This window comes from Culex pipiens, chromosome 1 (genome assembly GCF_016801865.2).
Source record: "Culex pipiens pallens isolate TS chromosome 1, TS_CPP_V2, whole genome shotgun sequence".
NCBI classification, from domain to species: domain Eukaryota; kingdom Metazoa; phylum Arthropoda; class Insecta; order Diptera; family Culicidae; genus Culex; species Culex pipiens.
In genome coordinates, this window is record NC_068937.1 from 53,944,093 (window position 1) to 53,958,087 (window position 13,995).

Consider the following 13,995-nt stretch of genomic DNA (forward strand, 5'->3'; position numbering starts at 1 on the left):
ATTAGCTGGTTCTTGCACCTACGGTTTCTGACTAGTCGTTCTACTAGAAACCGCTGTATCGCGCGCTTCTCCATAATTTTCGTTCTCAGCGCCTACGGACATTCCCGGGCCAATCCAGCGGTCCCGTATTCTCCATCAAGGCGAGACTTCCAGTTGGAGATTCAGCACCGTGGAACAGTCACTAATCGCGGCCTTCCAGGCTATTTACCACGGCAGGCCCATTCGACCCACCGTGCCCAACGCGACTCTCTTTTCCTTTGTTGCAATCAATCGCGGCCTTCCAGGCTATTTACCACGGCAGGCCCATTTGACCCACCGTGCCCAACGCGACTCTCTTTTCTTTGCAACTAATCGCGGCCTTCCAGGCTATTTACCACGGCAGGTCCATTTGACCCACCGTGCCCAACGCGACTCTCTTTTCTTTGCAACTAATCGCGGCCTTCCAGGCTATTTACCACGGCAGGCCCATTCGACCCACCGTGCCCAACGCGACTCTCTTTTCTTTGTTGCAACTAATCGCGGCCTTCCAGGCTATTTACCACGGCAGGCCCATTCGACCCACCGTGCCCAACGCGACTTTCTTTTCTTTAAACTAATCGCGGCCTTCCAGGCTATTTACCACGGCAGGCCCATTTGACCTACCGTGCCCAACGCGACTCTCCTTTCATTGCAACTAATCGCGGCCTTCCAGGCTATTTACCACGGCAGGCCCATTCGACCCACCGTGCCCAACGCGACTCTCTTTTCCTTTGTTGCAATCAATCGCGGCCTTCCAGGCTATTTACCACGGCAGGTCCATTTGACCCACCGTGCCCAACGCGACTCTCTTTTCTTTAAACTAATCGCGGCCTTCCAGGCTATTTACCACGGCAGGCCCATTTGACCCACCGTGCCCAACGAGACTCTCTTTTCTTTGTTGCAACTAATCGCGGCCTTCCAGGCTATTTACCACGGCAGGTCCATTTGACCCACCGTGCCCAACGCGACTCTCTGTTCTTTGCAACTAATCGCGGCCTTCCAGGCTATTTACCACGGCAGGCCCATTCGACCCACCGTGCCCAACGCGACTCTCTTTTCTTTAAACTCATCGCGGCCTTCCAGGCTATTTACCACGGCAGGCCCATTTGACCCACCGTGCCCAACGCGACTCTCTTTTCTTTGTTGCAACTAATCGCGGCCTTCCAGGCTATTTACCACGGCAGGCCCATTCGACCCACCGTGCCCAACGCGACTTTCTTTTCTTTAAACTAATCGCGGCCTTCCAGGCTATTTACCACGGCAGGCCCATTTGACCTACCGTGCCCAACGCGACTCTCCTTTCATTGCAACTAATCGCGGCCTTCCAGGCTATTTACCACGGCAGGCCCATTCGACCCACCGTGCCCAACGCGACTCTCTTTTCCTTTGTTGCAATCAATCGCGGCCTTCCAGGCTATTTACCACGGCAGGTCCATTTGACCTACCGTGCCCAACGCGATTCTCCTTTCATTGCAACTAATCGCGGCCTTCCAGGCTATTTGCCACGGCAGGCCCATTTGCCCACCGTGCCCCACGCGATTGTCTTTGTTTGCAACCTTCAAGGCTCGAACTCCACCGCGCTCTGCAAACATTTTGACGGACCGTCAAATCCACCTCCAAGCAACCACACACTAGCACTTGCTTCACACAAAAAAAAAATACTTGCCACTCTCCGGCAACTTCAGCCAACCAAAACCGATGAAAATCCTCCTCAGCAGACGATTCCCCACAGGTTCTTGAAGTTGTAAATAAAATTACAACTCCGTCACGGTCGCCAATGTGTGATCCTTGATTCCTATCGGGAATCGTCTGCCGAGGGAAGTCGCCGCGCGAAGTGCGGGCACACGTCCGACCAGTCCAACTGTCACCCGAAGAAGGAGGAAGAGTCCGCCCGGAACGCCCGCCTGTGTGCGTGGCACTCACAGATCAGGTTTGATCTGTCATTGCAGGGCTGGGCAAAGGGGCACTCAGTGGAGTGCGCTCAATTACACCACAATAGGGTGATCTACACCACACAGGTTTAATCGTCTTTTGCTGATGATTCGGCCTGTTCTGCCGGATGGCCAACACCTTCGGCATGACCACGTCAATCAAACTTAAACCCCTTCGACCGCTGCTCGGAACCGATGCTATTCTCCGGATCCTTCTGGAGGATGCTGAGGAGGGCCGCCGGCGGTACCAACAGCCATTGATGTTACCTAAAATACCAAAACAAAATATTCAACTTCGAACCAAAACCCACGAAACACCCAACACAGAACTTATCTGAGTCTTGGAGGTCGCGGTAAATAAGAAAATTTATTCGTCCGATCAGAAACTCATAGCGGCGGCGGCAGCTTTGTGAAGTAGGGGAAATATGCCCTTTCTCAGCCTATTTCTATTATCGGCCTATCAGCACTTTAATCATGAATTACAGCTTTCATAAAGTGTTTTTGACTGTTCCAAAGTAACAAATAGCTCAAATAAAAGTGAGCAAGCAACTCTCCATTGTTGATGTTTCAAAAAATGTTGATTCAATAGCGGAAAACTGCAAAAGTGATGAGAATTGGTCGAACGGCTTAGGATGATTGAAATGAGTATAACTCCCCTAGTTACCGTAATGAATTACGGGGCGATTTGGAGTCGCGAGCGTTCAAAATTGTCTGCTCGATCCGTCTTTTCACCATCTTGAAATGCCAAAAAATTTCACACTAGCATCTTACGCGAAAACCATTGAAAAATTACAGATGAATTCCATAAAAATTTCTTACGAAGTCCTTAGTCTATCAACACACGCTGAAAAATATTTTGTAGAATCAGCCTGTACGAGGTTTGATTCAACAAAATTTTTGTTGAATATAATCAACGCCGATTTTACGTTGAAACAAACCTTGATTTTCTCAATTCGACAAAAATCTTTTTTTGTTACAGTCGACTCTCTTGTTGTCAATATCCAAGGGACCGTCGAGGAAGAGAATCATCAGTTTACAGAACGATGCAAAATGAAGACTCGATTGAAAATATTTTTTTCTTGATACCCAGCTATGGGAGAGAATCATGGCAACGTCCATCAAACAAAAACAAACTAATGTCAAACACCCTTCAACGCTTCGTTTCGCCAAGAAAAATGTCTATGTAAGCCATGAGAAAGTGAAATTATTGACAACCGGAAGAGATTTTTAAAGCAAACAGAATCCAAGGGACCGTCGAGGAAGAGATCCTTCAAGCAAGGGAAAATATCGAGGAATGAAGATAATTGAAGTATGCAGATTGAAGGGACTGAAGAATTCATCGATAGATGGAGAATTATTGATATCGAGAAGATCGACAGCCAGAGAGTCGACTGTATGAAAAAGTTGCTTTGACGTTTAGTCACAGAGAACAGATGTATATTATTGAACAAACAGCATTGAAAAACGTGTGTAAAAATTCAAACCAAAATACGTTGAAAAGAGCTAGGGTGTGCACCATCCGCCTAGATAGCGCCACTTCCAAAATCATGATGGCCTACAGTAGCAGAACGTTGGCCCATCTAATCACTGCATAAAACATTCCGTACGAACGACATCAGACCAATGTCTGACTGCCCTTCATCAGAGGGTTGCAATTTTACGCGCCAAAGAAGGTAAACAAAACGAAATCGGACATAACATGTGTAAAGGGACTATTTTAAGTTGTCGCTTGAAAAATAATTTTTGAATGAATTTTCTGTTATGTTTTCGTTAATGTTAATGCATTTTTGTATTATTTTTAGTGAACTGGAATTATACAGAAGTGAATTTTATATTTAAACGAGATTAACATTTATTTTCTTTCGAAATTATTGAGCCTTTTAATTGTTATGTCAAGTATTCTCAGCCGCGACGGTGGCGCTGCCTAGCGTATCCTGCACACTCTAATTTCTTTGATGCAAGATTGTATGCAACGCATTTTTTTTAGTTTACACGGTTTACACACAAGTTAGAACCAAGATGTACATCTGTTCTCTGTGCTATGACTAACTACAGAGTTTTCCAAAATAAAGAACAGATTTCTAGAGTCCAACCGGCAACCCCACTGTCATCAGGCAACCCTTTTCACTGGCGGCCATCTTGAATTTCGCCCGCTGTCAAAAACTCTCAAAACGCCTTGCTGCTTCAAATCGAACCAAGAAGTCGTCGCGTGTGCGTGTGTGACCAGAGCAGCTAGTGGAAGGAAGAAAAAAAAAACTTCTGGAAATCGGTGGCGCTTTTGGCCACCTCCAAAAGTGCGTGATTCCGGATCGCGAGTGTCCCCGCGGGTAGCACGCGGCCTTGGAGCGTACTTTGCACCGGCCGTGGTGGCGTTTTCAGCGCCGGCAGGTTCCTCCTTTTAGGCCAAGCATCAGCGCGCAGCAGACCAGGAAGAAGAAGAAGAAGGTTGAGCTCTCGGAGTGAAATTCGCGTGTGGCCGCGGTTGTGGGCCGCGCGCGCTTTATCGAGGCGAAAAAGTGGTTCCCGCAGCGGGAAGTGTGACCTGTTTCTCCCCTTGGAAAATGTCCGCGGAAGGACAACGACGGTGAAGTGAAGAGTTTTTGTGTTGTGGCCACTTTTTTCGGAAAGCGCGAGGGAGGGAAGGGAAGAAGAAAAAGTCACACGCGCCATCCGAGGAGGCCTCGAAGTTTTTGGTGAAGTGATTCCTGATTTTAACGAGCCAGGCCAAGGTGTCGACCCGATGTTTCAAGGTTCCGGCAGTCGGTCACCAGCGATGGCCACGACGGCGGCAGCAGCAGCATCCGTGCTCAACACCAGCACCGACAGCAACCCAGACGATGACCCCAACAATGTGAGTTGCCTTCTGTGCGGCGCACGGCCACTTTGCAGAGAAGAAGCACATTTTCATACGGTCGAACCAACCCCCCTCCCACCCACCTTCACCCACTTTCTGGAACGAGGTCGGAACGTCCTGAAACTTCAAGGATTCGCTCGTCCCGCAAAGGGTCGTCCCGCTTTGTCCCAGTTTTCAGGGTCCAAGCTTTTCCTTTTTTATGCTTTTCTTTCGAGAGAAGACCCCTCACACACACACTTTTTTTGGGGTGTCTTTTTACCTACATTTTTATATTTCTTGCCAATTTTGTTTCCAAGTCTTCTTTCGAGTTAGCCTTGCTTCAGCTTTACTCCGACGACGGGCGAAGACGGTCACAAACACTCGTAAAGTACTCTACGCACACTACGCTCTCGTACTAGTGTGAAGAGTGGAGGTCGATTTTACGCTGTCCGGTAGTGAGAGCGAGATGGACTGTGCTAAAAGTTGTAGTTGTGTAGTGAATGAGAGTGTGTGGTCGTAGGGCTACCAGATGTTGGTTTATTAGTTTTTATGAAATTTGATATGACCAAGATTTGAAAATTTAGACTTTGTTTGCTTTTCTGTTGTGGTTATTTAGTAATTCCTATACGTTTTTAAATCTCGCGTTTGTTTGAGATTATCCAATGTACCAACTGTAAACATTCAGTTCGTCCTGCTTATGTACTATGTACCTATGTAAATGTTTAGTGATTGGAACGCACTTTTACGCCGATAAGATAATCCGTAGTAAATTTTCAATAGGACGAAACCTTGAATACCCATTTGAAAAGTTACTACGGAAGTATTATTTTTCAATTTTGAAGTTGAATCCCATGAAGTTTGATATCCAAGTTGCCCAAAGGCATAAGGGTTTTAAAATGTTCTCACGTTAAAAGATAAATTTGTTCAAGATAGATAAAAATAAAGGAGGTTTTAGACTATGGCAAACAAACAAACACGAACTTTTTTGTGTTTGACAGTTTGCCAAACTTGCAAACTTGTTTGCGGCAAACACGCAATCAAATCCAAATGTATGCAGGCTGACGTTTCTGCAAAGAAATGCAGGCAAACTGCCTAACTGTCAAAAAGACTCCATGCTTCGTTGAACGGACGATTCCGTGAAAGAAAATAATTGGTGGGACAATTCTGGAGGGTTTTTTTAAGGGTAAAAAAAAAACCAAATTTCCAGTTTTTGGGTGTTTTTGAAATTGCCTTAAGAGCGAGTCCACGACTAGGGCATACCCTTTTGTATGAGACGTCGTTTGGACCTCACCAATCGGCCTGAAATTTTCAGGGGTTGTTTGTACATATAAAACTAGCATCTGGCCAAAATATGAGCACTCTAGGTTAATGGGAAGTGGGGCAAATCGGGACACAAAGTTTGAAGGTTCAAAAACGTAAAAAATCTTAAAAAAGCTATAACTTAGGCAAAATTCAATTTATTTTCAAAATTCAAAATGCATCTGAAAGGGCTTAAAAAATGCAACAAAATGCAGGATAGAGCATCCCAATTGGTTAAATCTAAAGGGAGTTATTGGCATTTTAGTGAAAAAATAGCATAATTTTCAAACTCAAATAAAAAAGTGTTCCATCCAGATATCAACTCGGTTCAACCTGCAGCTTGTAGGGGACATCTGGGACTACCATCCGAGACTGAGAACACTTTGGGTAAGGCAGTTTAACATATTAAATAAACACTTTTACTTTTTGTGATTTTTTTTATTGTAAATTTTTGCTCGGGGGACCCCTTAGATCCCATTTTCTGGTGATAATTTTATTATATTCGTGCTCCTGAGACAATTTCACAATAGAAACATGCATAAAAATGTTTATTTTGATCCATTTAAACCCTTTAAAAATAAAAGTAAAAAAAAAATTCGATTCACATTTATTGAAAATCAAGCTCGTTTCCAAGGATACTAGATGACACCAGAAAAAAGGCAGCTTCTTATTTTTATATAACTTTCATTTTTTAAAGGGTTAAAATGGATCAAAATAAACATTTTTATGCATGTTTCTATTGTGAAATTGTCTCAGGAACACGAATATGATAAAATCACCAGAAAATGGGATCTAAGGGGTCCCCCGAGCAAAAATTTACAACCTAAAAAATCACTAAAAGTAAAAGTGTTTATTTAATATGTTAATCTGCCTTACCCAAAGTGTTCTCAGTCTCGGATGGTAGTCCCAGATGTCCCCTACAAGCTGCAGGTCGAACCGAGTTGATATCTGGATGGAACACTTTTTTATTTGAGTTTGAAAATTATGCTATTTTTTCACTAAAATGCCAATAACTCCCTTTAGATTTAACCAATTGGGATGCTCTACCCTGCATTTTGTTGCATTTTTTAAGCCCTTTCAGATGCATTTTGAATTTTGAAAATAAATTGAATTTTGCCTAAGTTATAGCAATTTTAAGATTTTTTACGTTTTTGAACCTTTAAACTTTGTGTCCCGATTTGCCCCACTTCCCATTGACCTAGAGTGCTCATATTTTGGCCAGATGCTAGTTTTATATGTACAAACAACCCTTGAAAATTTCAGGCAGATTGGTGAGGTCGATGCGAGATGGGTATGCTTTGCTCGTGGACTCGCTCTTAAGGGGTTACATACATGTAAGAAATCACAAAATTTCATATTACAAAAAAATATTGAATTCACTAAAAAGATTATTTTGAATCACTCCTAAAAGTTTCAATCAGATATTTCTTGAATAAACTGAGTTGTAGACTTTTTTTTTACTCAAAATTTTGCCATGCGTAAATTGAACTGTCAAACTTTCTGAGCGTTTTTTTTCGAAACACCGAGTTGATTAACGGGTGCTACGATATCTCAAGATGGGATGGACCAAATTGGCTGAAATTTGTAGTGAAGACGCCCAAGACATATCCCGTGTGCATGACGAAGCCCGATTTTTAAAATTACCTTTTTTGAAAAACACAAAAATCAAAAACTGACGCTTTTTCATATTTAAAACTTAAACAATTTTTTTTTGTCTTTTTTTAAAATGTTTTTTTTTTAATCGGCCTTCATCATGCACGGGACTGGTTCAACGAGTCTTCACCAAAATTTTGAGCCGATTAGGTCAACGCAGTGTAGCAGTGAAACTGCTATCTTCAAAAAGCTATATCTCAGCAATGATTCAACCAAATGTCTTTAAATTTATTTTGTTAACAGATGAAAATGTATATTTTCATACCCTGAAAACAGATTTAGAAAAAAGTTAAAATATGTACTCATACCGACCTCTGACTTTTTTGCCGATTCACATGTATTTAACCCCTTAAGTCGGGGTATTAAAAAACACTTAAAAACCAAACACTGAAAATTTGGTTTATTGGACCTTTAAAAAAAAACTCCAGAATTATGCGTAGAAGTATAATGACTTGATGTTGTTTTCAATGAGTTTCCGAACAAAGTACTAGATTGTTTGTGTTTTTCTAAAAGTATACTGCCGTTCTACGCATAATTGTCCCATGTCAGTTTTGGACGATTTTGACTTTATGACATTTTTAAGTTTAGTTTGATGTGTACCTACTTTAAGAAAAACACATAAAATCTGATACTTTGTTCGGAAACTCATTAAAAACAACACCAAGTTTGTTTGTCCCATCGTTAAACTTCTACGCATAATTGTCCCACCAAGTATTATTTCCTTACACGGAATCATTAGTTTTACCAAGAAAATCACAAATAAGGGTGATAAACTGCTAACTGGGGCGATTAGGGACACATAGGGCGAATAGGAACCCACGGGACAATTATGCGTAGAAACACAGAAATCGGTCGGACAATTTCAATCGCGTTTTTCTCAGTTGCACCTTTTTGAACATGGGACAATTATGCGTAGAACGGCAGAGTAGTACCGCACAAAATAAATTCTAAGTCAGACGGATTGGTGAGGTTCAAACAACAATCTTACACAAATATCAACAAATATCAAATTATTGTTTGTAAATGGTATTAAAAGGTATCTAGATCAAAAAATACTGTGAAATATCAGATGGAGCGTTCTTTTATTATTCAATTCAATTCGGTTTTATTGGTGAATAATCAAGATACAATCAGTTCTTTTGCAGTTCATAACAGAGTTTTGGAGTTCCTTTCAGCTGTGTGTTGCACCATAATCCATTTTGGAACAATTATTTCTATAACTATGGCACTGACAAGAGCAAGAAAAATTTAAAAAAAAAACTTGCTAAAATTGCAAAGGAAAGGGGAAAGAAAGAGAAAAAGCTTATAACTAAATCACAGTATTTTATCCTTTGTAGATGTGCTTGATCATCAGCTCCCCAAGGGCTAGAAATTGCTCCGCCTTGTTACGGCAGGTCCGAAACCTCGACATCATTTCCCCCGCGAGAGCAAAGAACTCTGGCAGGGTGAAGAGATCTTCCCCGGTGACTTCTTGCTGGGCCGCATTGCCGCTAGCGGCAGCAACCACGCTGGCAAACGATCGCCCCCAGCCAGGGGGGAATGCTGAGTTGTCCGCGGGAACCGTACGCTGCCCAGCAGCCGGCACGGTTACGCTCGTACTTCGCTGAGGAGGGTGGGACGCTGCTGCTTTCTTCTTCCTCTTTTCCTGCTCCTCGAGGTAATGTTTTCGTGCACTGCATCCACGGTAGTTGCTGGTATGGTTACCTCCACAGTTGGCGCACTTGATGCGCGCCTTGGTTTGCTCTGCCTTGTCCCCCAGGTCCGCCTTGCACGGCAGTGCACACGCCTCAGAGAGGTGTGTTTCACCGCACTTCACACAGCGGGGCGGGAGGTTGCAGTTCCGCGAGCCGTGGCCGAATTTCTGGCAACGGTGGCATTGTGCTGCGTCCGACGGGTTCTTTGAGTAGAACCGCCAGTTTACCCAAAACCCGTCCAACGCCTTAGTTCGTCGCAGGTCTTGAATCTTGACGGTGCCGCGGTCGAAGTACAACAGGTACAGTGTGTGTGTACCTGTGACTGTTGTCTTCCGCGAGAGGACTTTTATGTCACGCGGCGTTATTCCAGCACCCGAGAGGTCCTTCTTGAGGTCGGAGATCGGGCGGTCTTGGTACCCCTGCAAGACGACCTTAACGGCTGTCTTCTGCACGGAGTCGAATGTGTAGAACTTGAAGTTTTTACCCTTCAATTTCTCCACAACCAGGTCGAAGTTCTTGTTGTCAAATGTGTAGACTTGCACTGACGACTTACCGATTTTCAGACAATATCCGAGGCCTTCCAGCAACTCGTCAATATCGTCCACCAACGTATCCAAAACAAAAATTGGAGGTGGTCTACGTTCCTTTGGAGAATTGTTCGTTTTTGGCGTCGGCACTTTTTTCCGTGCATGACGATCGTCATCGTCGTCGTCGGTAGTGCTGCTACCGTCGGTGTTGTTGTTGTTGTTTTCTTCGTCGTCGCTCAGCATCTGGAACTCGTTCCTGATGGGAATGTTGGCGGATGTTGACGTGTTGGTCGTGGCACCGGAAGTACCGGAACGGGTTCGCACTGGTGATCTTGGAACATATCCGGGATGTAGCAACTTTTTGTCGATGCCTTCTGCGCTCACGCTCCCCTGCGCGATGGCGGTCGACACGGCGTTGGTTTGTTTACCTTTTTGCACACGGCCGGTAGACGAACTTCGCGGGTTTTTCGAGGCCGCACTCGAACTGCCACGGCCACGGCCGGCCTTTGGCATGCTGCAGGAGCAAACTCGCGGGTAATCACGGTAATTTACGGCGAAAAAATCGAAAAAACGATGGAGCACTGAGCACTTGACTGCTGCTTGCTCTCGTGCTTACACGGAGGCGTTCTTTTATTACGTTACGCAATATTTTGGTTTTGTAGATAACGCCTACACAGCAAATTCTGATGTTCGTTTTCAGTAAATATTTACTGAAAACTGCACTACTGAATTTTTCAGCAAGTTTTTCGCTGAACATCAGTTAAAATTTCTATGGAGCTGTCAAAGTTTGCTGAAATTTCAGCAAGTTTTCAATTACTGAAAATTTCAGTAGTGCAGATTTCAGTAAATTTAACTGAATTCAGTAATGAAAAATTGGTGTGTAGACTCTGCACGGGAAGCTCCCTTTTTTTAGTAAGTTTAGTAATATTTGAATCAGGACAAAAATTAACTTATTTATGGTTGGATTTTCCTGACCCAGTCTCTTTGTGCATCAAAATGGGAGAATACAATATTTCCAAAATAAATAAGATAGGCAAAATTTGGCCCCTTTTAAAATCTTGCAAAAGTAGACTAATCGGTTTAGTTTTCAAAAGACCGTAAGACCACGGTGACCTCCAACACTAATTTTCGTTTTTCTCCATATTGAAACAAAATTTCTTTTATTTGTAGTTTAGGGCACTTGAAGGACAATATCAAGCATTTTTGAAATTGTTTTTTCGTAAATTGATCAAATACCGATGTAAAAAGAGTTTTATTTTCAAATGGCACTTTACGTCCTTTTGAAATTTAATCCGAAAATTATAATTACAAACCGGTAGCATTTCTTTGACGAACAAATTATCCTAGTTTTAGGACATGGTAAATAGTTCCTGGCCACCGGAAATGTTCCGGGGTTTCCGGAGGTGGGTTTTAAATGTTTTTAAATCTTCTGTAGTCTACTTTTTACCTTTATCTTATTTTTTCCGATTTTCGAAAAGTTTGCTGTAACATCAAAATTTAACTAAAATAGATAAATCAAATCTGGTCACCCTATCTTTTTTATAACAACAAAAGTGTTTGTGTGAGTGGTTGATTCTCCTAAACCTTGCTCGTACCAATTATTCCTAAAACCTTGTTATAAATCAATTTCATTAGCAACTTCTGCCGTCGAACGTTTACAACTCAATAAACTGTACCGTACTGTTCGTTTCTTCTCCACTGATGTTTTATATAAATAATTAATACAATTATCTTCCCATTACTTCCCCTCCATTCGTCACCTATTCGATGAACAAAATTAAACACCTCCCATTCCGGTCTCAATCGCTGCACATCTGAATTTCCCCCTCCCCAAAATACGGCTTCAAATTCTCAACAACAAAAAAAGACTCTCCAACATCCATCAACACCACCACCATCCGACACCAACCGCACCTTTCTGCTTCTGTTTCCGCAGTCCATCATCCGGAAGGTGCGCTCGCGCGTCTCCAGCATCATCCCGGACGCCCTGTCCAAGTGGTTCTCGCCGTCGGCGGTGAAGCGCCCCCGCGAAACGGCCGAATCGTTGTCCTCGTCCAGTTCTCCGCCTCCCGTGGCCGTAGCAGGTCGCAACGGGAACCTGCTGCGACAGCTGGAGGAACAACAACAGGAAGAAGAGGAGGACGAGGATGAGGCGCCGCCGACCAGGAAGAAAAAGCGGGTCGAGGAGAGATTTGTGAGATTTTTGGCGGGGTTGATGTTTTTGAGTTTGACTAATTTTGGGTTCGTTTCTTGCAGAACACATCGCTCGGTGATTTTAACGACGATTTGAGTGCCCTGCCGGGCCCGAGCGGCCTCAACATCTCGGCCATCGACCGGCGCAGCTCGCTGCCGATGAGTGCGACGGTTCCGAGGGGTCGGAGTGCGTTCTCTTCGTCGACGCCGTCGACGTCTCCGCAGCAGCATCAGCCAAGTTCCCAAGGTGGGATGTTCCAGCGGCAGCAGCTTCAGCAGAGAATAAGCCACGCGAACCGTGCGACGGCGCCGTACAATTTTGGAGCCGCGACGGCCGCAGATCCAATCGATGAAGAAGTGGCGGAGGTCGACGACGAGTCGGGATTTTCCAACTCGATCCGGCAGCGGCGTAGCATTCGGGAGGTGAGCGGCCGGAAGAGGTTGAATATTCCGCAGACGGTGGCGCCCGCAGGGGTGGACCGGTCGATTTCGGAACCGCCTGCGGCGCCGATCTTTGGCACGCGGAGTACGGTTTTTGGACGTTCCGTGGCGCTGCCGCAGCAAAGTAGCAACGAGGATTTGAGGCAGGAGGATGCCGAAAGAGGAGGACTGCTCTCGAACGGGAATGTCAACGAGAGTGCTTCGGAGAGTAGCAGCGTATCGAATTTGAATCTGAGCCAGTCGGACCAGATTGAGGCGGGGGGAAGTCGGAGGTTGTCCGGATTTATGGGCAACGTGAGCCGGAGCAAGCGGCTCAAGGTGGGAGGTTCGACTGGAGATTTGTGCTTCTCGTCGCATCTGGAAACGGAAAAGAGTCTGTTTTCGGCGAAGAACGCTGGAAGAGCGGGTGGAGTCTCTGGACGACCTACGTTCAACGCGTCCCTGTACGGCAGCAGTTCCTCGCTGGGCAGCAGCAACAGCAGTTTGTTTGCAAACTCGCCGTTCTACAACGGCAAGACCATGTACGGGGGAGCTTCCGCCTACAGCGCCCGTCGGGACATCCGCCAGAAGGCCCTGCGCGTGCCCGTCCAGATGCGGCCCGCTTCGGCGCTCTCCAACTTTTCCTCTTCCAACAACAGCCTCGCGTCGGACACGTCCGCCCTGTCCAACACCGCCAAGCGCATTCTCGAAATCATGAACCAGTGCTCGGGACCGCTCAGCGAAGCCCGCAAACTGGGCAGCAGCCTCAGCCTCAACAGCACACTGGCGTCCGCCAAAGTTCCCGGCCTAGTGCAAGCCCGCCGGCGGTTCAACGAGGAAGACCTCACCATCAACCGCAGCATACGAATGTCTAGTCCGCGAACGCCGTACAGCCGGCCCCAGAGCGCCTCCGCGTCCAACTCGACATCCACCAACAAACCCCCCACCAACGAGCTCCAAATCCCCAGCATCTCCCAGCTGCTTCAGATGAAACGCCTCCAAACCAACACCGAATCGGTGCGTCGACTCGCCACCGAGTCCAACGCCGGCACGATCCTGAACGAACCGACCGAGTACAAACTGCCCGGCGCGGCCGAGCCGGACGACTCCAACAACAACAACTCCAGCAAGCACACCAACAAGATTCGCAGCAAGCTGCACCGGGTGCGGGAAGAGTCGGCCGCCGACCGGGACAGCAGCAATCCCGTGCCGCAGCTGGTGCTTCCGGAGGTGCAGCTGGCGGGCCTCAAATCGGTGCCCAAGTTCGATATTAAGGTGTCGTCGGGAAGCAGCGTGGCGGCCACCAACGGAGCCAACAAAAACGGGGAACCCGCGTGGAAGAAGGCGACGAGCGGTAAGTCCTACCTATTGAAAGCAGTACCTATTTGCTGAGTACTTATTCGTTCGAAGTTTCACTAAAATTCTAC

At 45.5% G+C, this 13,995-nt stretch overlaps 1 protein-coding gene across 4 annotated transcripts in view; it reads left to right on the forward strand.

The window, feature by feature from the left end:
* Nucleotides 1–4,124: 4,124 nt before the first annotated feature.
* LOC120413576 (nuclear pore complex protein Nup153) overlaps nucleotides 4,125–13,995 on the forward strand; it is a 31,864-nt gene continuing 21,993 nt past the window's right edge. For 2 of the 4 annotated variants that reach the window (XM_039574486.2, XM_039574497.2), the window contains exons 1-3: nucleotides 4,126–4,800; nucleotides 11,823–12,149; nucleotides 12,212–13,922. In XM_039574486.2, coding sequence (XP_039430420.1) covers nucleotides 4,690–4,800; nucleotides 11,823–12,149; nucleotides 12,212–13,922 — 2,149 coding nt within the window. In that variant the 5' untranslated portion in view covers nucleotides 4,126–4,689. Of the gene's footprint in view, nucleotides 4,801–11,822; nucleotides 12,150–12,211; nucleotides 13,923–13,995 lie in introns of all 4 variants that reach the window. The other 2 variants (XM_039574467.2, XM_039574477.2) reach the window with 2 other exon arrangements.